This window comes from Neofelis nebulosa, chromosome 2, assembly GCF_028018385.1.
Source record: "Neofelis nebulosa isolate mNeoNeb1 chromosome 2, mNeoNeb1.pri, whole genome shotgun sequence".
Lineage (NCBI taxonomy): Eukaryota > Metazoa > Chordata > Mammalia > Carnivora > Felidae > Neofelis > Neofelis nebulosa.
In genome coordinates this window covers 22,704,164-22,728,758 of record NC_080783.1, presented here as the reverse complement: position 1 = coordinate 22,728,758, position 24,595 = coordinate 22,704,164, and the positions used below count along the sequence as shown (strand labels likewise).

The 24,595-nt window shown below is 35.9% G+C and overlaps 2 protein-coding genes across 4 annotated transcripts in view; both read left to right on the top strand.

Moving 5' to 3' along the window:
- Positions 1 to 19,664, top strand: part of SPAG16 (sperm associated antigen 16) — a 1,005,541-nt gene extending 985,877 nt beyond the window's left edge. For both annotated transcript variants that reach the window (XM_058706052.1, XM_058706047.1), the window contains one exon: positions 19,299 to 19,664. In XM_058706052.1, coding sequence (XP_058562035.1) covers positions 19,299 to 19,474 — 176 coding nt within the window. In that variant the 3' untranslated portion in view covers positions 19,475 to 19,664. The remainder of the gene's footprint in view (positions 1 to 19,298) is intronic.
- Positions 19,665 to 20,211: 547 nt separating this feature from the next.
- The window catches only part of VWC2L (von Willebrand factor C domain containing 2 like), a 160,972-nt gene continuing 156,588 nt past the window's right edge, over positions 20,212 to 24,595 (top strand). For both annotated transcript variants that reach the window (XM_058706028.1, XM_058706038.1), the window contains exons 1-2: positions 20,212 to 20,937; positions 23,224 to 23,693. In XM_058706028.1, the coding sequence (XP_058562011.1) occupies positions 23,304 to 23,693 (390 nt within the window). In that variant the 5' untranslated portion in view covers positions 20,212 to 20,937; positions 23,224 to 23,303. The remainder of the gene's footprint in view (positions 20,938 to 23,223; positions 23,694 to 24,595) is intronic.

Sequence of the window (24,595 nt, the reverse complement as noted above, 5' to 3'; positions counted from 1 at the left end):
CCCAAATGAAAGAACAGGACAAAATCACAGCAAGAGAACTAAATAAAACAGAGATAAGTAGCATGCCTGATAGAAAATTTAAAGCAATGGTTGTAAAGATACTCAATAGACTGGAGAAAAGAGTGGAGGCCCTCAGTGAGACCCTTAGCAAAGAAAAAACATTAAAAAGGACCAATCAGAGATGAAGAAAGAAATTCATGGCCACTAAACCAGCCCTACAAGAAACATTAAAGGGAACTTTTTGAACAGAAAGGAAAGACCATAAGTAATAGTAAAAAAAGTAGGAAGCACAAAAGCAGTAAAATTAGGTATAGCTATAAAAATCAGCCAAGGAATTCACAATATAAAAGGATGTGAAGTATGACACCATATACCTAAAATGTAGGGAGGAGAGAAGAATGGATTCAAAGTTAAATAACCATCAGCTTAATTTAGATGGCTATATGCACAAGATATCATATACAAACCTAATGGTAACCATAAATCAAAAACCTAATGGTAACCATGAATCAAAAAACAGTAATAGATATGCAAAAAATAAATGGAAAAGAATCAATGTCACTAAAGAAAGCCAGAAAACTGTGAGAGAAAAGAGCAAGAGAAGAAATAGAACTAAAAAACAGTCATAAGTAACAAAATGACAGTCTATACACACCTATCAATAATTACTTTGAATTTAAATGGACTAAATGTGGGGTGTCTGAATGGCTCACTCGGTTAAGTGTTCAACTCTTGGTTTCAGCTCAGGTTATAATCTCATGGTTTGTGAGTTCAAGCCCCACACTGGGCTCTGCACTGAGGGTGCAGAGCCTGTTTGGGATTCTCTACCTCTCACTTTGCCCCTCCCACACTCTCTCTCTCAAAATAAATAAACAAACTTAAATGGACTAAGTGCTCCAATCAAAAGTCATAAGGTGACAAAATGGATAAAAAAGCAAGAGTCATCTAAATGCTGCCTACAAGAGACTTATTTCAGGGGCTCCTGGGTGGCTCAGTTGGTTAGGTGGCTGATTTCAGCTCAGGTCATGATCTCATAGTTTGTGGGTTTGAGCCCAGTGTCAGATTCTGTGCTGACAGCTCAGAGCGTGGAGCCTGCTTCAGATTCTGTATCTCCCTCTCTCTATCTCTCTCTCTGTTCCTCCCCTACTCTCTCTCTCTCTCTCAAAAATAAACATTAAAAAAATTTAATGAAAAAAGAGACTTATTTCAGAATTAAAGTCACACTCAGATTGAAAGTAAAGGGATGGAAAAGCATTTACTATGCAAATGGAAGTGAAAAGAAAGCCAGGGTACGCATCCAACATGGGCAGCACCCAAGTACCTAAAGCAGTTAATAACAAACATAAAATAAGTATTGATTATAATATAGTAATAGTAGGAGATTTTAACACTCTACTTGTATCCAAGCAGAAAAGCAACAAGAAAACAGTGGCTTTGAATGATACTTTGGGCCAGATGGATCTAACAGTTATATTCAGAATATTCCATCCTAAAACAGCAGAATACACATGCTTTTCAAGTGTTCATGGAACATTATGCAGAATAGATCACAAATTAGTCCACAAATCAAGTCTCAACAAATTAAAAAAGATCAATCATAGTATGCATCTTTTCCAACCACAACACTATGAAACTAGAAATCAACCACAAGAAAAAAATCTGGAAAGAACACAAATTACATGGAGGTTAAATAACATGCTACTAAACAATGAATAGTTCAACTAAGAAATCAAAGAGGAAATTTTTTAAAATACATGGAGTCAAATGACAATGAAAACACAACAGTCCAAAATCTTTGGGATACAGCAAAAGCTGTCCTAAGAGGGAAGTTTATATCAATATATGCCTACCTTAAGAAGCACGAAAAATCTCAAATAAACAACTGAAACTTACACCTAAAGGAGATAGAAGAAGAAAAAACAAAACCCAAAACCAGTAGAAGAAAGAAAATATAGAAGATTAGAGCAGAAGTAAATGAAATAGAAACTAAAAAATGATAGAACACATCAATGAAACCAGGACCTGTTTTTTGAAAAGATAAACAAAATTGATACCTTTAGCCAGATACATTAAAAAAAAAAGAGAGATGATTCAAATAAACAAAATTAGAAATGAAAGAGGAGAAATAACAATGAAGATCACATAAATACAAAGGATTGTAAGAAAATATTATGGAAAAGTATATGCCAACAAATTGGACAACCTAGGATATATTCCTAGAAACAGAACCTCCCAAAACTCAATCAGGAAAAAATAGAAATTTGAACAGATAGATTACCAGCACTGAAATTTAATCATTAATAATAATAAATAAATAAAAACTCCCAACAAACAAATCTGTGACCAGATGGCTTCACAGGTGAATTCTAGCAACCATTTAATGAAGATTCAATACCTGTTCTTCTTAAACTGTTCCAAATATAGAAGAGAAGGAAAGCTTTTAAATTCATTCTGAGGCTAGCATTAACCTGATAGTAAAACCAGATAAAGAACCAGATAGTAAAACCAGAAAAAAAAAAAAAAAACACAACAACAACAACAACAAAAGAGAACTACAGGGAAGTTATCTCTGATAAACATAGATGCTAAAATCCTCAACAACATATTAGCAAACTGAATCCAACAATACATTTTAAGAAAATCTCTCAACATGATCAACTAGGATTTATTCTCAAGGTGAAAGAGTGGTTCAATAATCTCAAAGCAAACGACATGATACATCACATCAACAAGAGAAAGAATAAAAATCATATGATGTCAACAGATGCAGAAAAAGAATTTGACATTCACAATATCCATTTATGATAAAAACCCTCAACAAAGTAGATTTAGAGGGAACATACCTAAACATGATAAAGGCCATATAAAAAATTCACAGTTAACATCATACTTAATGGTGAAAAATGGAGACATTTTCTGCTAAGATAAAGAACAAGTTAAGAATGTCCACACTCAACACTTTTCTTCAACACAGTACTAGAAGTCCTAGCCAGAGCACTTGGAAGGAAGGAAGGAAGGAAGGAAGGAAGGAAGGAAGGAAGGAAGGAAGGAGGGAGGGAGGGAGGGAGGGAGGGAGGGAAGGAAGGAAGGAAGGAAGGAAGGAAGGAAGGAAGGAAGGAAGGAAGGAAGAGAAAAAGGAAGGAAGGAATAAAGAAAACGCATGTAAATTGGTGGGGAAGAAATGAAATTTTCACTATTTGCAGATGACATGATACTATATAGAGAAAACCCTAAAGCCTCCACCGAAAAGCTACTTAGAACTGATAAATGAATTCAGTAAGGTGGCAGAATATAAAATCAATATACAGAAATTTCTTGCATTTCTATACACTAATAATGAAGCAACAAAAAGAGAAATTAAGAATCCCATTTACAATTGCAGCAAAAATAAAAATTAAAAAAAAAAACAACCTAGGAATAAACTTAACCAAGAGGTAAAAGATCTGTACTCTGAAAACTATGAAATGCTGATGAAAGAAATTGAAGATGACACAAAGAAATGGAAAGATATTCCATGCTCCTGGGTTGGAAGAACAAATATTGTTAAAATGCTCATATTACCCAAAGCAATCTACAGATTTAATCCAATCCCTATCAAAATACCAATAGCATTTTTGACAGAACTGGAACAATCTTAAAATTTGCATGGAACCACAAAAGACCCCAAAGATTGCCAAAGCAATCTTGAAAGGAAGAACAGGAGCTCCTGGGTGGCTCAGTTGGCTCAGCATCTGACTTCAGCTCAGGTCATGATCTCGCGGTCCATGAGTTCAAGTCCCACGTCAGGTTCTGTATTAACAACTCGGAGTCTGGAGCCTGCTTTGGATTCTGATTCTGTGTCTCCCTTTCTTTCTGCCCCTCCCTGCTCATACTCAGTCTCTCTCTCTCTCTCCCTTCCCCCCTAAATAATAAACATTTAAAAATTAAAATATTAAAAATAATAATGAAGATGGAAGTATCACAATCCTAGATTTCAATATATTTTATAGTATACAAAGCTGTAGTAACCAGAACAGTATAGTACTGGCACAAAAACAGACACATAGATCAATGGGACAGAATAGAGAGTCCAGAAATAAACTCGTGAATATATGGTCAATTAATCTTCAACAAAAGAGGCAAGAATATGGAGTGGAAAAAAGACAGTCTCTTCAACAAATGGTGTTGGAAAAACTAGACAGCTACATACAAAAGAATAAACCACTTTCTTAACACCATACACAAAAATGAACTCAAAATGGATTAAAGACCTAAATGTGAGACCCAAAACCATGAAAATTCTAAAAGAGAGCACAGGCAGTAAATTCTCTGATGTTGGTCATAGCAACATCCTTCTAAATATGTCTCCTGAGGTAAGGGAAACAAAAGCAAAAATAAATTATTGGGACTACATAAAAAGTTTCTGCACAGAAAAGGAAATCAACAAAACTAAAAAGCAACATGCTGAATGGGAGAAGATAGTTACGAATGACATATCTGATAAAGGGTTAGTAGCCAAAATATATAAAGAACTTACTTATATAACACAACACCAAAAAATAAAATAAAATCCAATTAAAAATGGACAGGAGACATTAACAGACATTTCTCCAAAGACACAAATGGCCAACAGACACATGAAACACCATTCAACGTTACTAATCATCAGAGAAATGCAAATCAAAAACAGAATGCGATATCAATTCATACCTGCCAGAATGGCTCAAATCAAAAACACAAGAAACAACAAGTATTCACAAAGGTGTGGAGAAAAAGGAATCCTTATGCACTGTTGGTGGGAGTATAAACTAGTGCAGCCACTGTGGGAAACAGTGTGGAGTTTCCTCAAAAAATTGAAAATAGAACCAGCATATGATCTTGTAATTCCACTACTGGGTATTACTCAAATAATACAGATATACTAATTTGAAAAGATACATGTGCCCCTATGTTCTTTGCATTATTTACATTATTACAGCATTATTTACAACAACCAAATTATGGAAGCAGCCCAAGTGTCCATCAATAGATGAATGCATAAAGAAAAAAAAAATAGATGAATGTATAAAAATAGATGAATGGATAAAGCACACAGACACACACATGCATGCACAGGATGGATTATTATTCAGCCATTAAAAAGAATGAAATCTTGCTATTTGTAACAACATGAATGGATCTAGAAGGTAAAATGCTAAGCAGAATAAGTCAATTAGAGAAAGACAAACACCATATGATTTCATCCATATGTGGAATTTAAGAAAAAACAAATGAACAAAGAAAAAGGGAAACAAAGCAAAAAAACAGACTTTTAATCATAGAGAACATGGTGTAGAGAACATTCTGATGGTTATCAGAGGGGAGGTGGGTGGGAGGATGGGTGAAATCAGTGAAGGGGGGATTAAGAGTGCTCTCATGATGAGCACTGAGTAATGTATAGAATTGTTGAATCACTGTATTGTACTTGAAACTAATATAATGCTGTATATTTATGAGAATTCTTAAAAAATGTTTTATGCATCTCAATTTTTATTTGCAATTTCAGGGAATATGAATTGTCATATTGACAACTGAGTTCCCAATAACTCTCCCTTAGATAATTTTATCAATCTAACAACTTAACTTTGTCTGTAATTCTGAAGATATCCTTCAGGTAAAAGAAATTAAGTTGACATCTTTCAACAAAACAAGAAATTTCTCATTCCATGAATAACCTGTGTAAGGAATTGGGAAAAATATATTAACTATATTCAAATATACTGTTTAGGAGAGTCTGAGACAATGTTAGTCAAATAAGCATCAGAAGGAAGCTATATTCTTGTTTTTGTTTCCTCTAGAGCAAAAATGACATGATAAATTTTTATAACATATAAAATACAAAACACATATAAAACACTTATCTGAAGTTGTGGAAGGTACTTTTTTGTGTTTGATTTGTTTTGATATTTGCTCACTAAGGCACTGTTGAATGTCGGGTACATGGATGGACTCTGAGTGCTACAAGAATAAAAGCTGCTTTTCTAAGCACCCCCACCCTTATTCCCAGGAAGCTAATTGTACAGTAAGATTCTTGGAGTCAATAAGTGCCATTAGGGTAACCACAGAAATGAAATTTTGAAATATTTCTTTTACTTAAATAGAAATTAACGTTAAAGTATTCCTAGGAGCAAGCACATATTTAGCTGGAAACTGGAGCGACACACCCAAGAGATGTTTACTCTGACTCATATTGCATTTTAGTAAAGGAAGCTTAATCACAGTAGGAGGGACAATATTGAGCCAATCAGTAAAAATTCATCCGAGGTATTAGGGTATGATGTAAATGATGAGAGCATGAGCTTTGGAGTCATATAGCCCTCAAGTCCAGACTCCACTACTTATAAGCTGTGTGGCCTTGGAGAAGTCACTTTCATCTCTCTAAGCCTCATTTTCTTCTAGTATGAAGTAGGATATGTGCTGGCACTGTCCAATAGAAATATAATATGAACCACATACATAATTAAAAATTTTTAGTAGCCATGCTTTTAAAAAATAGGTGAAATTAATTTTATAATACATTTCATCACATGTAATCAAAACAAAATTAATAAAATATTTTGCATTTTGTTCCTCAAGTCTGAAATCTGCTGAACATTTTACAATTACTGCATATTTCAGTATGCTGCAAGTGCTTAAGTATTTCAAGTGCTCAATAGCTGCATGTGAGTCACATATGCTATAGTGGAATGTGCTGGTATATATCTACTCCATAGGGTTGTAAAGATAAAATGAGATAACATGTATAAAGGACTTAGAACAGTGCTTGGCAGATAACAAAGACTAAAATATTTAATTGTGAAAAATGTTAATACTAATACTGAGGATTGAGTATAACAGCCTATGTTGTACTCATTCCCCTCAGCTGGGAGGGGAATGCAAAAATATGGCATGTCCCTGTTCCCAAGTAATTACAAAGTTAAGAAGGTAAGACAAATACACAGCTAACATATATTTATTGTGGCATCTTATTACATATGAATGGCATGAATAAAATGAAATGAATGTTCAGAAAAGGAAGATCTCCACTAGAGATGTCTTATATCAACAAGAAGAAGAAAGTCATTTTGAACTGGGACTTAACAAATGGGTTCACTTTTATTGTGAAGATATGGTTGGCGACCATGGAAATAGCTAAGAAAAATATTTCACCAGAGGGAATAACAGAAGCGATAATCCAAAGATGGGGAGGTGAAAAATAAATGCAAGAAATAGTGGCAAATCATTTGATGGAGAATATAGGGTTCATGTAAAAGTGTATTTGATTAAATAAATGCCAATTTGGAGTATAGAGGTCTTAAAAGTCATGCTAAGATACTAGAACATTATTCAGTGTCAGAAGGCAATAGTAAAAAGAGCACAGATTTGGGAGTCAAAGATCTGATTTCAACCAGGTTCTTCAACTGCCATAAATACTTTTTCTTGCCTTGGGGAAGTCATTCATCTCAGCTGTTCATTTGCAAAAAGAGATGTTTGAATGTAAAAGCCTGAAAGGGGCACCTGGGTGGTGTCAGCTCATGTCATGATCTTGCAATTTGTGAGTTTGAGCCTCACATCCGGCTCACTGCTGTCAGTGTGGAGTCCACTTGGGAAACTCTGTCTCTCTCTCTTTCCCTTCCTCTCTCACTTCTGTGCATTCTCTCTCAAAAACAAAATAAATATTTTTTTAAAAATTTAAATAAATAAATAAAACAAAACCTGAGCATGTCAGAGTTGTAAGGAGTCTCTTTGTTGCTGCTGCTGCTTTTGGTGTTGTTCTATTAAAATTTATGGTATTTTAAAATAGGAGGGACATGGAGTTCCGGAAGATGGCGGCGTAGGAGGACGCTGGGCTCACCGCGCGTCCTGCTGATCACTTAGATTCCACCTATACCTGCCTAAATAACCCAGAAAACCGCCAGAGGATTAGCAGAACGGAGTCTCCGGAGCCAAGCGCAGACGAGAGGCCCACGGAAGAGGGTAGGAAGGGCGGCGAGGCGGTGCGCGCTCCACGGACTGGCGGGAGGGAGCCGGGGCGGAGGGGCGGCTCGCCGGCCAAGCAGAGCCCCCGAGTCGGGCTGGCAAAAGCGGAGGGGCCAGATGGACTGTGTTCCGACAGCAAGCTCGACTTAGCGTCTGGGAGGTCAGAAGTTAACAGCTCTGCTCAGAAAGCAGGAAGGCTGGAGGACAAAGGGAGGGAGAGCTGCTGAGCCCCCGGACGGCAGAGCTCAGCTTGGCGGGGAACAAAGGCGCTCGCCAGCACCATCTCCCCCGCCCATCCCCCAGCCAAAATCCCAAAGAGAACCAGTTCCTGCCAGGGAACTTGCTCGCTCCGCGCAAACACCCAACTCTGTGCTTCTGCGGAGCCAAACCTCCGGCAGTGGATCTGACTCCCTCCCGCTGCCACAGGGCGCCTCCTGAAGTGGATCACCTAAGGAGAAGCGAGCTAAGCCTGCCCCTCCCGCCCCCGTGCACCTTGCCTAACCACCCCAGCTAATACGCCAGCTCCCCAGCACCACAAGCCTGGCAGTGTGCAAGTAGACCAAACGGGCCACACCACCCCACAGTGAATCCCGCCCCTAGGAGAGGGGAAGAGAAGGCACACACCAGTCTGACTGTGGCCCCAGCGGTGGGCTGGGGGCAGACATCAGGTCGGACTGCGGCCCCGCCCACCAACTCCAGTTATACACCACAGCACGGGGGAAGTGCCCTGCAGGTCCTCACCGCTCCAGGGACTATCCAAAATGACCAAACGGAAGAATTCCCCTCAGAAGAATCTCCAGGAAATAACAACAGCTAATGAACTGATCAAAAAGGATTTAAATAATATAACAGAAAGTGAATTTAGAATAATAGTCATAAAATTAATCGCTGGGCTTGAAAACAGTATACAGGACAGCAGAGAATCTCTTGCTACAGAGATCAAGGGACTAAGGCACAGTCACGAGGAGCTGAAAAACGCTTTAAACGAAATGCAAAACAAAATGGAAACCACGACGGCTCGGATTGAAGAGGCAGAGGAGAGAATAGGTGAACTAGAAGATAAAGTTATGGAGAAAGAGGAAGCTGAAAGAAAGAGAGATAAAAAAATCCAGGAGTATGAGGGGAAAATTAGAGAACTAAGTGATACACTAAAAAGAAATAATATACGCATAATTGGTATCCCAGAGGAGGAAGAGAGAGGGAAAGGTGCTGAAGGGGTACTTGAAGAAATTATAGCTGAGAACTTCCCTGAACTGGGGAAGGAAAAAGGCATTGAAATCCAAGAGGCACAGAGAACTCCCTTCAGACGTAACTTGAATCGATCTTCTGCACGACATATCATAGTGAAACTGGCAAAATACAAGGATAAAGAGAAAATTCTGAAAGCAGCAAGGGATAAACGTGCCCTCACATATAAAGGGAGACCTATAAGACTCGTGACTGATCTCTCCTTTGAAACTTGGCAGGCCAGAAAGGCTTGGCACGATATCTTCAGTGTGCTAAACAGAAAAAATATGCAGCCGAGAATCCTTTATCCAGCAAGTCTGTCATTTAGAATAGAAGGAGAGATAAAGGTCTTCCCAAACAAACAAAAACTGAAGGAATTTGTCACCACGAAACCAGCCCTACAAGAGATCCTAAGGGGGATCCTGTGAGACAAAGTACCAGAGACATCACTACAAGCATAAAACATACAGACATCACAATGACTCTAAACCCGTATCTTTCTATAATAACACTGAATGTAAATGGATTAAATGCACCAACCAAAAGACATAGGGTATCAGAATGGATAAAAAAACAAGACCCATCTATTTGCTGTCTACAAGAGACTCATTTGAGATCTGAGGACACCTTTAGATTGAGAGTGAGGGGATGGAGAACTATTTATCATGCTACTGGAAGCCAAAAGAAAGCTGGAGTAGCCATACTTATATCAGACAAACTAGACTTTAAATTAAAGGCTGTAACAAGAGATGAAGAAGGGCATTATATAATAATTACAGGGTCTATCCATCAGGAAGAGCTAACAATTATAAATGTCTATGCGCCAAATACCGGAGCCCCCAGATATATAAAACAGTTACTCATAAACATAAGCAACCTTATTGATAAGAATGTGGTCATTGCAGGGGACTTTAACACCCCACTTACAGAAATGGATAGATCATCTAGACACACAGTCAATAAAGAAACAAGGGCCCTGAATGATACATTGGATCAGATGGACTTGACAGATATATTTAGAACTCTGCATCCCAAAGCAACAGAATATACTTTCTTCTCGAGTGCACATGGAACATTCTCCAAGATAGATCATATACTGGGTCACAAAACAGCCCTTCATAAGTTTACAAGAATTGAAATTATACCATGCATACTTTCAGACCACAATGCTATGAAGCTTGAAATCAACCACAGGAAAAAGTCTGGAAAACCTCCAAAAGCATGGAGGTTAAAGAACACCCTACTAACGAATGAGTGGGTCAACCAGGCAATTAGAGAAGAAATTAAAAAATATATGGAAACAAACGAAAATGAAAATACAACAATCCAAACGCTTTGGGATGCAGCGAAGGCAGTCCTGAGAGGAAAATACATTGCAATCCAGGCCTATCTCAAGAAACAAGAAAAATCCCAAATACAAAATCTAACAGCACACCTAAAGGAAATAGAAGCAGAACAGCAAAGGCAGCCTAAACCCAGCAGAAGAAGAGAAATCATAAAGATCAGAGCAGAAATAAATAATATAGAATCTAAAAAAACTGTAGAGCAGATCAACGAAACCAAGAGTTGGTTTTTTGAAAAAATAAACAAAATTGACAAACCTCTAGCCAGGCTTCTCAAAAAGAAAAGGGAGATGACCCAAATAGATAAAATCATGAATGAAAATGGAAATATTACAACCAATCCCTCAGAGATACAAACAATTATCAGGGAATACTATGAAAAATTATATGCCAACAAATTGGACAACCTTGAAGAAATGGACAAATTCCTAAACACCCACACTCTTCCAAAACTCAATCAGGAGGAAATAGAAAGCTTGAACAGACCCATAACCAGCGAAGAAATTGAATCGGTTATAAAAAATCTCCCAACAAATAAGAGTCCAGGACCAGATGGCTTCCCAGGGGAGTTCTACCAGACATTTAAAGCAGAGATAATACCTATCCTTCTCAAGCTATTCCAAGAAATAGAAAGGGAAGGAAAACTTCCAGACTCATTCTATGAAGCCAGTATTACTTTGATTCCTAAACCAGACAGAGACCCAGTAAAAAAAGAGAACTACAGGCCAATATCCCTGATGAATATGGATGCAAAAATTCTCAATAAGATACTAGCAAATCGAATTCAACAGCATATAAAAAGGATTATTCACCATGATCAAGTGGGATTCATTCCTGGGATGCAGGGCTGGTTCAACATTCGCAAATCGATCAACGTGATACATCACATTAACAAAAAAAAAGAGAAGAACCATATGATCCTGTCAATCGATGCAGAAAAGGCCTTTGACAAAATCCAGCACCCTTTCTTAATAAAAACCCTTGAGAAAGTCGGGATAGAAGGAACATACTTAAAGATCATAAAAGCCATTTATGAAAAGCCCACAGCTAACATCATCCTCAATGGGGAAAAACTGAGAGCTTTTTCCCTGAGATCAGGAACACGACAGGGATGCCCACTCTCACCGCTGTTGTTTAATATAGTGCTGGAAGTTCTAGCATCAGCAATCAGACAACAAAAGGAAATCAAAGGCATCCAAATTGGCAAAGATGAAGTCAAGCTTTCGCTTTTTGCAGATGACATGATATTATACATGGAAAATCCGATAGACTCCACCAAAAGTCTGCTAGAACTGATACATGAATTCAGCAAAGTTGCAGGATACAAAATCAATGTACAGAAATCAGTTGCATTCTTATACACTAACAATGAAGCCACAGAAAGACAAATAAAGAAACTAATCCCATTCACAATTGCACAAAGAAGCATAAAATACCTAGGAATAAATCTAACCAAAGATGTAAAAGATCTGTATGCTGAAAACTATAGAAAGCTTATGCAGGTAATTGAAGAAGATATAAAGAAATGGAAAGACATTCCCTGCTCATGGATTGGAAGAATAAATATTGTCAAAATGTCAATACTACCCAAAGCTATCTACACATTCAATGCAATCCCAATCAAAATTGCACCAGCATTCTTCTTGAAACTAGAACAAGCCATCCTAAAATTCATATGGAACCACAAAAGGCCCCGAATAGCCAAAGTAATTTTGAAGAAGAAGACCAAAGCAGGAGGCATCACAATCCCAGACTTTAGCCTCTACTACAAAGCTGTAATCATCAAGACAGCATGGTATTGGCATAAAAACAGACACATAGACCAATGGAATCGAATAGAAACCCCAGAACTAGACCCACAAACGTATGGCCAACTCATTTTTGACAAAGCAGGAAAGAACATCCAATGGAAAAAAGACAGTCTCTTTAACAAATGGTGCTGGGAGAACTGGACAGCAACATGCAGAAGGTTGAAACTAGACCACTTTCTCACACCATTCACAAAAATAAACTCAAAATGGATAAAGGACCTGAATGTGAGACAGGAAACCATCAAAACCTTAGAGGAGAAAGCAGGAAAAGACCTCTCTGACCTCAGCCGTAGCAATCTCTTACTCGGCACATCCCCAAAGGCAAGGGAATTAAAAGCAAAAGTGAATTACTGGGACCTTATGAAGATAAAAAGCTTCTGCACAGCAAAGGAAACAACCAACAAAACTAAAAGGCAACCAACGGAATGGGAAAAGATATTTGCAAATGACACATCGGACAAAGGGCTAGTATCCAAAATCTATAAAGAGCTCATCAAACTCCACACCCGAAAAACAAATAACCCAGTGAAGAAATGGGCAGAAAACATGAATAGACACTTCTCTAAAGAAGACATCCGGATGGCCAACAGGCACATGAAAAGATGTTCAACGTCGCTCCTCATCAGGGAAATACAAATCAAAACCACACTCAGATACCACCTCACGCCAGTCAGAGTGGCCAAAATGAAGAAATCAGGAGACTATAGATGCTGGAGAGGATGTGGAGAAATGGGAACCCTCTTGCACTGTTGGTGGGAATGCAAATTGGTGCAGCCGCTCTGGAAAGCAGTGTGGAGGTTCCTCAGAAAATTAAAAATAGACCTACCCTATGACCCAGCAATAGCACTGCTAGGAATTTATCCAAGGGATACAGGAGTACTGATGCATAGGGGCACTTGTACCCCAATGTTTATAGCAGCACTCTCAACAATAGCCAAATTATGGAAAGAGCCTAAATGTCCATCAACTGATGAATGGATAAAGAAATTGTGGTTTATATACACAATGGAATATTACGTGGCAATGAGAAAAAATGAAATATGGCCTTTTGTAGCAACGTGGATGGAACTGGAGAGTGTGATGCTAAGTGAAATAAGCCATACAGAGAAAGACAGATACCATATGGTTTCACTCTTATGTGGATCCTGAGAAACGTAACAGAAACCCATGGGGGAGGGGAAGGGAAAAAAAAAAAAAAAGAGGTTAGAGTGGGAGAGAGCCAAAGCATAAGAGACTGTTAAAAACTGAGAACAAACTGAGGGTTGATGGGGGGTGGGAGGGAGGGCAGGGTGGGTGATGGGTATTGAGGAGGGCACCTTTTGGGATGAGCACTGGGTGTTGTATGGAAACCAATTTGACAGTAAATTTCATATATTAAAAAAAATAAATAAATAAATTAAAAAAAAGACAAAAAAAAAAAATAAAAAAATAAAATAGGAGGGACATTACTGAAGAAACACCTTAGGAGTTAATATATGTAGATTTTAAAGTAAAGAAATGATAATAAAAATGATCATTTGGTGTACCATTTCAATGGCGGTGACAAATAAAAACAAGGACTTGTCATTCTGTGAACGTAACAGCTGAAAATTAGCAAACTGTAGAAAGTTAGTAAAAATGAATGGATAGAACTTGGGCTGAGGTTGGAGAGGGAGAAAGTTGAGAAATGAATGTCACTGTAGTTTGATGTCTGGAAAACAGAATATAGTACCAAAACAGAAATGGAAGAACTAAAAAGATAATTTTGACAGAAATATGAGAAGGGATTTAACATGAATATCTTTATCAGTTGGGTATGATTTTTAATATGTATGATATATGCATTATAAGGTTATATATTTAAGAATTAATGGAGATACATATATCTCCCTCAAGAATATGGATGTTTTAGTTTTAGAGTCCCATAAAGTAGTAAAATCAACACTGAATAAAAGACTTATGAGATTAACACGAGCATTAAACTTAAGAGCCTATTTACCTATGAAATTCAGTGGCATTCATAGAAAAGCCCCAAAGTGTCATACTTACCTGAATCTTAATTTATAGAAGAAACACTAAGGCAAGAAATGAAGCAAGACTTTTTGAATAATAAAGATTTTGACTAACGTTCCAGATTTACCTTTTCTGAGTCCCATTCTCCATTAGCTAAAAAGGGAGAATCTATCTCTACCTCTCAGGGTTAAATGCAGAACATGTGAGGTAACATGTGGTGCTCTAGATACCCAATAAATGATAGCTATTGTTTCATGTCATTCTGATAAACCCGAAAGACAAAGAAACGTACTCATATCCTTTCTACTTAAAAAAATGTCGTAAGGGTCTTATCACATCTTAACTCCTATGCAACAAGCAGGGATTAAGTACTCAATGTGTCAAGTTTCACGATTGGTGTCAAAATATTATAACCTTCAGACGCCTGGCTTGATCTCTGGGTTATGAATTTGATCTCCACGTTGGGTGTAGAGATTACTTAAAAATAAAATCTTTTGGGGTGCCTGGGTGGCTCAGTCAGTTGGGCGTCCAACTTTGGCTCAGGTCATGATCTCCCAGATCGTGGGTTCAAATCCCACGTCAGGCTCTGTGCTGACAACTTGCAGCCTGGAGCCTGCTTCAGATTCTGTGTCTCCCTTTCTGTCTGCCCCTCCCTTGCTCATACTCTGTCTGTCTCTCTCTTTCAAAAATAAATAAACATTTACAAAATTAAAAATATATATATTAAAAAATATATTGTAATCTTAAGAATTTGCCTTGGTTAGCAGGCAAGCGTTAAAAAGTTTAAAATAACTCTTGGCTCTTCTAGGTGTAGATTCTTAAAATCAAATTGAGTTTTCACACATATATGTATCTAAAATGAATTAAAAACTTTTCACTTTGAAAAAGTGCCAATATTTCATTTGCACATTCTATTAGCATGGGATTAAGACTTTCCAATTTGTTGGTTTATCCAAAGTTATTGCATATACCCAGAAAAAATTTTACCACTGGATTTTCATGAGCTAATTCATTCTATAAACTTCTTCAAGAGATTCTATTGCTAATGTAGCTTAAATAAGTAGGTGCATTCAAATATTCAAGTTTTTATACCAAATGCAATTGAGATGGCTTTGTGTAAGACACTATTAGACATATTTTTCAAAAATTTACCTTTTAAACAAAGCATAAAGAAGCCATGCCATCAGCAAATTTATATATTTATATATTTATATAAATATAAATATAATATTTATTAATAAATATAAATATTTACCACCCAACTGGGTGGCTCAGTCGGTTAAGCATCCGACTTTAGCTCAGGTCATGATCTCATGGTTCGTGAGTTGGAACCCCACGTCGGGCTCTGCTGACAGCTCAGAGCCTGGAGCCTGCTTCGGATTCTGTGTCTCCCTCTCTCTGCTCCTCCCCCACTCATGCTCGCTCTCTCTCTCTTTCAAAAATAAATAAAGCTTAAAAAATTTTAGAACTAAAATTTCAGAGACCTACTAATTTTCAAAGGTTGGCTGTCTCATTTAATAGCAGAGCAATAGTTTGGGTAGGTAAAATTTACTGCTTATCTTCTAAGCCAAAAGAAAATTGGAAAATTCATCCGATAGAGTAAAATGGATACCCACACACGTAATCCTCATTCAAACCTCATCGGTCATCAAAGAAGATGCTGATTTAATCAATAAGAAAGTATTCTGAAGTCTTGGTAAATAAAAATACAGATTAAGTTTTTCAGAGATGTGTGAATGAAGAGATAGTAATAAGCACTCACTGTTGATATATACTAAGTTATTTATATTAAAGAATAGCAGTTACAAAATTATGTCAATCTTCTCCACCTGCTTATTTTGTTTCTATTCTGTGAAAAGTTTGGTCATCCTAAAAACTTAAATGTTAACAAAAGAAACAAAGCAAGTCATTTTTTATATAATAGATGTTCAAATCTTTATATTTTATTTTAAAATACATTTATGAATCAACTTGGCTATTTCTATTTTTAAATCAGTGTTGGTTAACTACTCTATGTTTTTAAATTAGGTACTTTAAATCTATATGATGTTTATGGGATATGTGCATTCACAACTTGGTATAATTATTCTTATTAAAATACTATGCTAAATGACATTTAAAATAATCTATTCAGGAATTACAAGTTACATGACAATTGTTTTGGTTAAATTTTGTTATAACATTTTAATCAAATATTTAAAGTATAAATATATAATTTATCATTTTTTGTTATTTCACATTTTTAAGGAACCATATTAACTTTATATAAGCATTAGTACAAATTTTCATAAATTGTCATCATACTGCTAAAAATTTTATTTCTACCATATTTTTATTCCATTGATTAAGTTTTGCTGTGGATAAATCTTCCTAAATTTTTCATTAAGACTGTGACATTGAAAAAAAAAAAGACAAATGATTTATATCATGATTTATTTTTCATTGCCAATCACCAAGATATTTAGAAAGATACTTATGCACATGTCTGTAAATACTCCATTTTCTACAGATGCTATCAATAATCATACTGTGATTTTGTTTTTTGTTTTGTTTTGTTTTTGAGAGTGCCATCTCTCTCTCACACCAACTAGATACTAGTGTAGTAACTGACACATTCTGATAAGTAATTTGGAAAATCTTCTAGCCTAGAAAGAGTTCAGCATTTCAATTCCCAGTAAAGCTAATTTTAGGTCAGACATTGTATGCCATGTAATAACTCATATACTTTTTTTAAAATTTTTTAAGTTTATTTATTTTCAGAGAGACAGAGACAGCATGAGTGGGAGAGGGGAAGAGAGAGAGGGAGAAAGAGAGAGAATCCCAAGCAGGCTCCACACAGCCAGCCCAGGGTCCCATGTGGGGCTTGAACTCACAAACTGTGAGATCATGACCTAAGTGGAAATTGAGTCTGATGCTTGACTGACTGAGCCAACCAGGTGACCCTAATGTATATACTTTGAAGTTGAACATGATTATAAATTTACACACATTTTAGGAATGAGTTATTTTATATATATAATCACAATCTTGCAATCGTCTGAAAATGAGTTCAAGTAAACCTGAAAATCTCACCATTAACTTGCTGACTAAAATCTGTTCTATCAGAGATGAAATTTTGAAAAACCTGAGGCATGGTGCTGCTGAATTATATAACCCTATCATTAGGTTCTTGTATTATTTTCTCTGTTCTATTGAACTTTCAGAAGTTACCAAGAACATTAATAACTGTTTCTAATTATGATTGTTAAAGATTTGACTTCAACAAAAGATAATTGTTTAAAGCTAAATCTTTTCCTTTCTCTTTATGGACTTTGATTCTGTTTGGTTTCAAAAATAGAAAATAATATTTGTCCTCTTCCCAGCTGTTATATGAAGACTACAAGAAAAATAGTAAAGTCACAAATAGCAATTGTCTATAGAATGAGGCTAGAAGTGGAATCCATATGTAATGCCTCTGTCAGCAAAGACTTGTAGAAGAGGGTTTATAATAAATATTCGCATCTGCTTCTTTGGACACTCTAATCCATCCTAAGGATCTTTGCTGTGTCAGGCTTTGTTCTAGATGAAGTAGCCCAGTAGTTATAAAGGTTTGCAAATAGGCCATATTTATCATGGTTAGCTTTACTTTTATAACTTTTCTCTGTTTTTGAAATAATCATGACAATTTGTAATATAATTTGTGATTAAATATTTTACTGTGACTTTTACAACAATATCATTAAAAAATTTTTACTGTGAAACAAAAATTTTATTTTCACAATGTATCACCTACTTACAATCTGTCAAGAAGGCATCATTGATAATAATACTATGCTGGATGTGGAAAACACAATGACTAAAATCCCAGGCTATGGATTCAAAGTGATTAAATGATAGCTCTCTCCATACGTTCCGTGTTCTCTTGAGCAAGTCACTTTGCCTTTCCAAACCTCTCTTTGTTCATCATATAATGAAGTTAATATTTTCTTCATCATTAGATTCTTGTAAGGATTATATGAAGTTATTCATATACTAGGTACTAAATCTAGTATCTAACATGTTGAGAGTTTAATTAATTTTAAATGTTATTACTGGAATAATAATATGCCTTCTAAGTATGATTAGATAATCCCACAGATAGTACTAATATTATACTTATCTACCCCACATACTGACTTTATATAAACTTATTCTATTATTTTTACTTACCTCTAAACTTCCTGATAGTTTGCTACTACTTTAATAAAAGTATTAGCATTGGATTGCTGATATGTTTTTCACTTGAAGGAAATTATTCACTAAAAATTATACAGTATAAAAATTATGAGAATACTCTGTGCTATATTTAGCTCTTATGCAATATAAATTTAGTTTAACATAATTTTGAATGTTAAATTAGAGTAAAAAAACCTAAGTCATCCTTTAAATGAGAATATCTATTTTCACTCCAACTCCAAAAGAAAGTTCATAAGTGTCATAATTTTTAAAGCATAAATGTATATTATAATTAAGTAAAGATTTAGCATAATTATAACAAGTTAAAGTATAATGCAAAGTTGAAAATGTAAATTATCCATTATATAGGGGCATAGATTTTGAACCTATGCTTTTGGACATTTTTTCACAAATAATTGACTTGAAAAATAAACCTGCATTGCTCAGTTGATTTCATCCTCAACTTCTCAAAATTCTTTACTAATTCCCAATATAAAGAGAGTAGCAGGGCATTTGATGACCTCTGCATATAAAGGAGTAGAGCATTATGTTTTACTTCCTTATTTTAAACTTTTTATAATCTAACCATTGGCATGTCTTCATTTTGACTGGAATTATTTCCTACACAGATGAGAGCTCATATCTAATGACTGACATCTAACATGAGTGTTGAATTACAACTGAAACTGTTTCCATTGCTTATAAACTATGACTGCTTGAAATTAAACTTTGATATTCTCTCTTTCTCTCTCAGGTCAAGTTTTAGCTCAGGCGAGTGGCAATGGGGTTATCCATTTGCTGGATCTTAAATCAGGGCAGATTCACAAATTGATGGGCCACGAGAGTGAGGCTCACACAGTCGTGTTTTCTCATGACGGAGAGTATTTGTTTTCCGGAGGTTCTGACGGCACCGTTCGAACGTGGTCTTGACGGTCAGCATATCCCACTACAGAGGGCATTCCCTTTAAGGCTTGAAAATACCTTGCATAGTACCAAATCAGGAAATATCTGGTTAAATATTGCAAGCAGGTAACATTTACAATTTGCCTGCAAACATGCTTTGGACATGTATTTTATTGCTCGTACTGTTACCAATAAAAAAATAACTTTTCCTCATTTATTTGTGTCTGGGTCTCTTTTTCTTTCCCATTTTGATAAGAATTTAGAGACAGAGCATCTTTGCTAGGGGTTTGAAAGAAACAGCTTTACAATGACGCCTAATGACAGACTAGATGAATTACAGGAGATTGATTTTGAATGTTAGAGAACAAACTGCAGAACAGGGCTACTTTTTTTTTTTTTTAAATCAAATCCAAGCTGCAGGAAGACCTGAAGTTTAATCATGTAGCATACGCAAAGTCCTTCTGCAACCAAAGGGTCAAATAGAATCGGGGAGCATATGTTTTCACAGATTCTTTGACAATGATTATGCCTTATCTATTAATAATAATCAAGACTGCAGATGGCTTAAATCTAAATTCAACGCTTTTCCGGAACTTTCATCTCTGCAGCCCATCTAAGAATGCATTAGGTATAATTACAATGTTTTGTGTTTTTATTGTAATTTCAATACCAATAAGTATCTCGTATGTAAAAGGGCTTTCCCTCTCCTAATGCATGCATCAGCTGTATAAAGTGGGACTGCTTTAGAGAACACGCTAGCCTGGTCTAAAGCAGCAGCTCCGGATTTCGACCGTGCTGGGCTCTGAAGCCAGTTGTTGGCGCTGTCCGTGGTGCTGAGGAATTCCCGACTGCCGGCGAATGAGCTCCAAATCAGCAGTCTGCAAACTGCTCTCAGTGATGCAGAAACCCAGCTAAAGTTGCTCCTTTCTTTCACGTCCACAGTTAGTATTTTCTGGTGTGTAAGAGGGGATTCAAGAAACATATTGTGGATGATGCTGATGGTACTGCCAGCGGAGTGGGCTTTAAGCTACAGCATGCTATTGCTGTTTGTGATCCTCAGAGCCTAGCCAAATCACCTCTACTGCCGTACCAAACACTGTGTAAGTGAACTCATGTGTGGAGGAGGTGTAATCAGCCGGTAAATTTCATAGAAGGATCTGAGAAAATGCTAAATATAAGTTCAACATGATTCTGCTACTGGGGTCTGGATTTCTACAGGACCAGCATTGCTTCTTGCTTTGAATTCTGAAGACAGGTCCAAAGCATCTTTCTTATGTGTGTCTGCTGTGTTTCTCTCTGGAAGGGCGGGAGACTGCTTCTTGACTGTGTTTTGAAATGGGAGGTAGAGAGAATGGATTACCTTTAATTCATGCCTGAAAATGTATTCTTTGGATAACTAAAGAGGAACTGCTTTCCTAAAACATACCTGATCTTTTAGTTCATGTTGGTCAATGACTCCCACCACCACCATTAACCTCCAGAGTGATTAGGTAAGTGTATCTTATGACATGAGTTATGTTTGTTTTCTCAAAGAAATAGATGCAGTCATTTAAAATCATATGTAGCAGTATGGGGAGGGGGGAAAGTTTAGCTGGAAAGTGATCCTCAGTTTAGCAGTGTTTGCTTACTTATTAAAAATCTTCAGATAAACATTTTATTTGATTTCTCTAATATTTCTTCCCTTAAATAGTGTTTTTAACTGCACTAAAGCAGCTCTATTATGAAAAGGGAATTTTTAATACCCTAGGAACTTTGTTATATTAAAAAGAAAACCTTGTTTTCTACATGCAGATTTAAAAATGTATTTCATATAATAAAAGCACGTTTAAGGTTTATATAAAGTAGCCATTATACCCCTATTTTTACCTTTAAGTTTACATTTACCATAACACAATACATTAATGCCTACCTGTAGCTTGCAAAGAGATCAATTTCTTTCTATGTCCTTTTGAAGCAGAATGATATGTGTATTTTATATGGCTTATCTTGCATGTATTGACAGACACTACTGGAATACTACAAGGAAGCACAATAGCTTCCTTTTCTTCCAAGATAAACTTTATAAATATGTGAGAGATGTATAAATGCATGCCTTAATCAGTAAAATATATTTATGCTTTTTTCAGAAGCTTCTGTTATATTTGTGGTCTCTGTAGTAATTTAAAGGAAAAAAATGCTTTGTCAAAGGGAGCTTCCAGCTTCTCAAGTAGAATTATAGGTTTGCATCTTTTTTTGTTCTGTCATGACTCATTATTTTTGACATATTTTAAAATAAATCTATCTCCTTTATCATTACCTACCCAAAAGGAATTCTAATATCAGAAAGCAGCTTTCTCTTAAAGGAGGGCATAAATATACTACCTTCCATTGTACTATTTCTATAATTTGCATATATTACTTAAAATGCAAATATAATAGTTGATGAAGTGTCCCAATGCTATCTTTTTGTTGTTTTTAAATTATCGTCTGTATAGGTCATACTGAAAAGAGATGATTGATCATTACTCCTTACAATCTGAAATTATACGAACACACAACATTTATAAATGATCTGAAAATGTCCTATATACAATATTAGCAATATTGGCATAAAGCCAATAGAATTTAAATAGACAAGTGAACTATCTAACAACACTTTTTTTTTATTTATTACTCTTTAAAGTCACAGTTTCCCCAGAGCCTTTGTATGAGTTAGTCACTCTAAACATTTAAATAGGAGCCCATTACCAACACTGCACACCAAGCACTAAGTGAAGTTTACATGAGTCAATGTCACCAAATTAATTAGTTATACTTTCTGTCAATGGCAACAACTCATTATTATTTTAAGGAATTTCAATAAACAGTTTTATATTGGCATTTTTGTGCAAATTGCCTAAATCAAATATGTTTGAGATATCAAAAGAGGGGTATATTTTCAAGACTATATTGAAGTAATTAATTCAAGTAGTATTCCATGAATAATAGACTCAAATTCCTGTTAAAAAAAATCACAAGTACATCATTCCTGCCCACTAGGAGCTTACTTCCTGAGTAAAATAAAATTGTGGACAATACAAATACATTTATTTTTAGCAAATCCTTTTGAATACATGGAGTTGTAGTGTACTATTTACTATTTACATTTTTCTTTCCCTTATTCACTATGGAATAGTTGCACTATTTTTTCTTCTAAGCTATGTTTTAAAATCCAGATTTATGTTCTCTGAAATGAATATCCCATTTGAGATCATTGTTGTTCTCCAATTATGGGTGTCAAGTAGGAAGGCCTTTATACTAGCTCATCTCAATTGTAATTTGTATTCAACTATTGGTCTCTTCCCTTTCTTTTAGAAGTAGAAGTTTTCTCACTAATCTCTTAGTTTTTATACAGATAATTGTAGCATATATTCTACCACTGACTAATCCATTTCAAAGAATAATAGAGAATGTGAATTAAGACATTCTTGAGCCATTTTTAACTACTCGTAATCACCTTTTGAGGCTCAGTAAACCACTTCGTACAATTTAAACATAGCCAGATCTTTGAAATTCAGAAGGCAAATTCAAGCCTAAGGTTCCTACGTGAAATGATGGACAAATTTTAATGCTTATATGCCAAGAATAAACTCTCCAAACTTTATAATAAAGTGTAGATAGTTGCATGAACTCAGTCTATTTGAGGTCTTAGTATCTTTCAGATAGATTCCAAATAAAAAGGTTAAGAACATGGACTTACATAAATCCATATTCTCTCTATATTTGTCAAATTATTCTTTTCAAATATTTATTTTCAGCCTACCCCTCTTGTATTCCCATGGAAGGAGCTGAGTATATTTAATATTAGGAGCACATCCAGAAGCCTTTGAGGAGGGGGATGGCTCTTCATATTCATGAAGCTTGCATACTTCTGTTGGTCATCCTTGGATTAGTCACTTCTGCTGCCATCAGTCATGAAGACTATCCTGCTGATGAAGGTGACCAGACCTCCAGTAATGACAATCTGATCTTTGATGACTATCGAGGGAAAGGGTGTGTGGATGACAGCGGCTTTGTATACAAGTTGGGAGAACGATTTTTCCCAGGGCATTCCAACTGTCCATGTGTCTGTGCTCTGGATGGACCTGTTTGTGATCAGCCAGAATGCCCTAAAATTCACCCAAAGTGTACTAAAGTGGAACACAATGGATGCTGCCCTGAGTGCAAAGAAGTGAAAAACTTTTGTGAATATCATGGGAAAAATTACAAAATCTTGGAGGAATTTAAGGTATGAGTTACCCTCCATATTTATTGAGTACTAACTTTTCATACCACATACATAGTAGATTACTACATTAAAGTTGGAAGAAATTATTTTTAAATCTCCCTTTAATTTACAATATGATTCCAGTTAGCTAAGTACCACTGTGGTCAGCAAATAACCAAGTGGTTTGTTGATCCAATATCTATAAGTTTTCACAATAATAACCTCTTCCTACAGAAGTATGGAGTATGCTTAATAGCATTTTTTGCCCTTAATCACTTCTTCTCTATTATTACAAAGTATGTTCTCTGAGGGAAATCATTTTGTTTGTAGACTATGTGTTTAATGTTTAAATTTTGTAAAGTTGTGTGTGTGTATGTGTGTGTGTGTGCGTGCGCGCATGTGTTGCTTGCGCACATGCGTGTGATCTATTTGCCTGTGTTTGGAGCCATTTAACTATAGTCTAGAATTATATTTAGCGTGTGGAAATGCAAGTGCAAGTGAGATGCACTTCTGAGCTATGGTCTTTATATTACGAATATGCATTAGGACTACTTGTTGTAGAGTACCATCCGCATTGTGTTCTCTGCTCATTAGAGTTTTTGCTTGCAGGACCCCAAAGAGAACTGAATTTTAGTCCCTGTCAAAGGTAGTAAAAAAAAGACCATTTTTCAAGCCTCCATAGTATTTCACAGTCTTTATTTTATGCTTGTGTCATATTTTTAAGTAATTTGGAATTCATTTTTATCTCACTTTGAGTCTCTTTTCTCAAATGGCTAGTTTTAATTAGGATGTCCTATAAGCCAGATCTGAACCCTGAAGGTATAAATTAATATATCAAAATGTTCTCCTTAAATGTAATGGCAGTTTGTGCCTTGGAGTGTCTGTCATTCTGATGGCTTGATATGAAAGACTTTCATTTCATC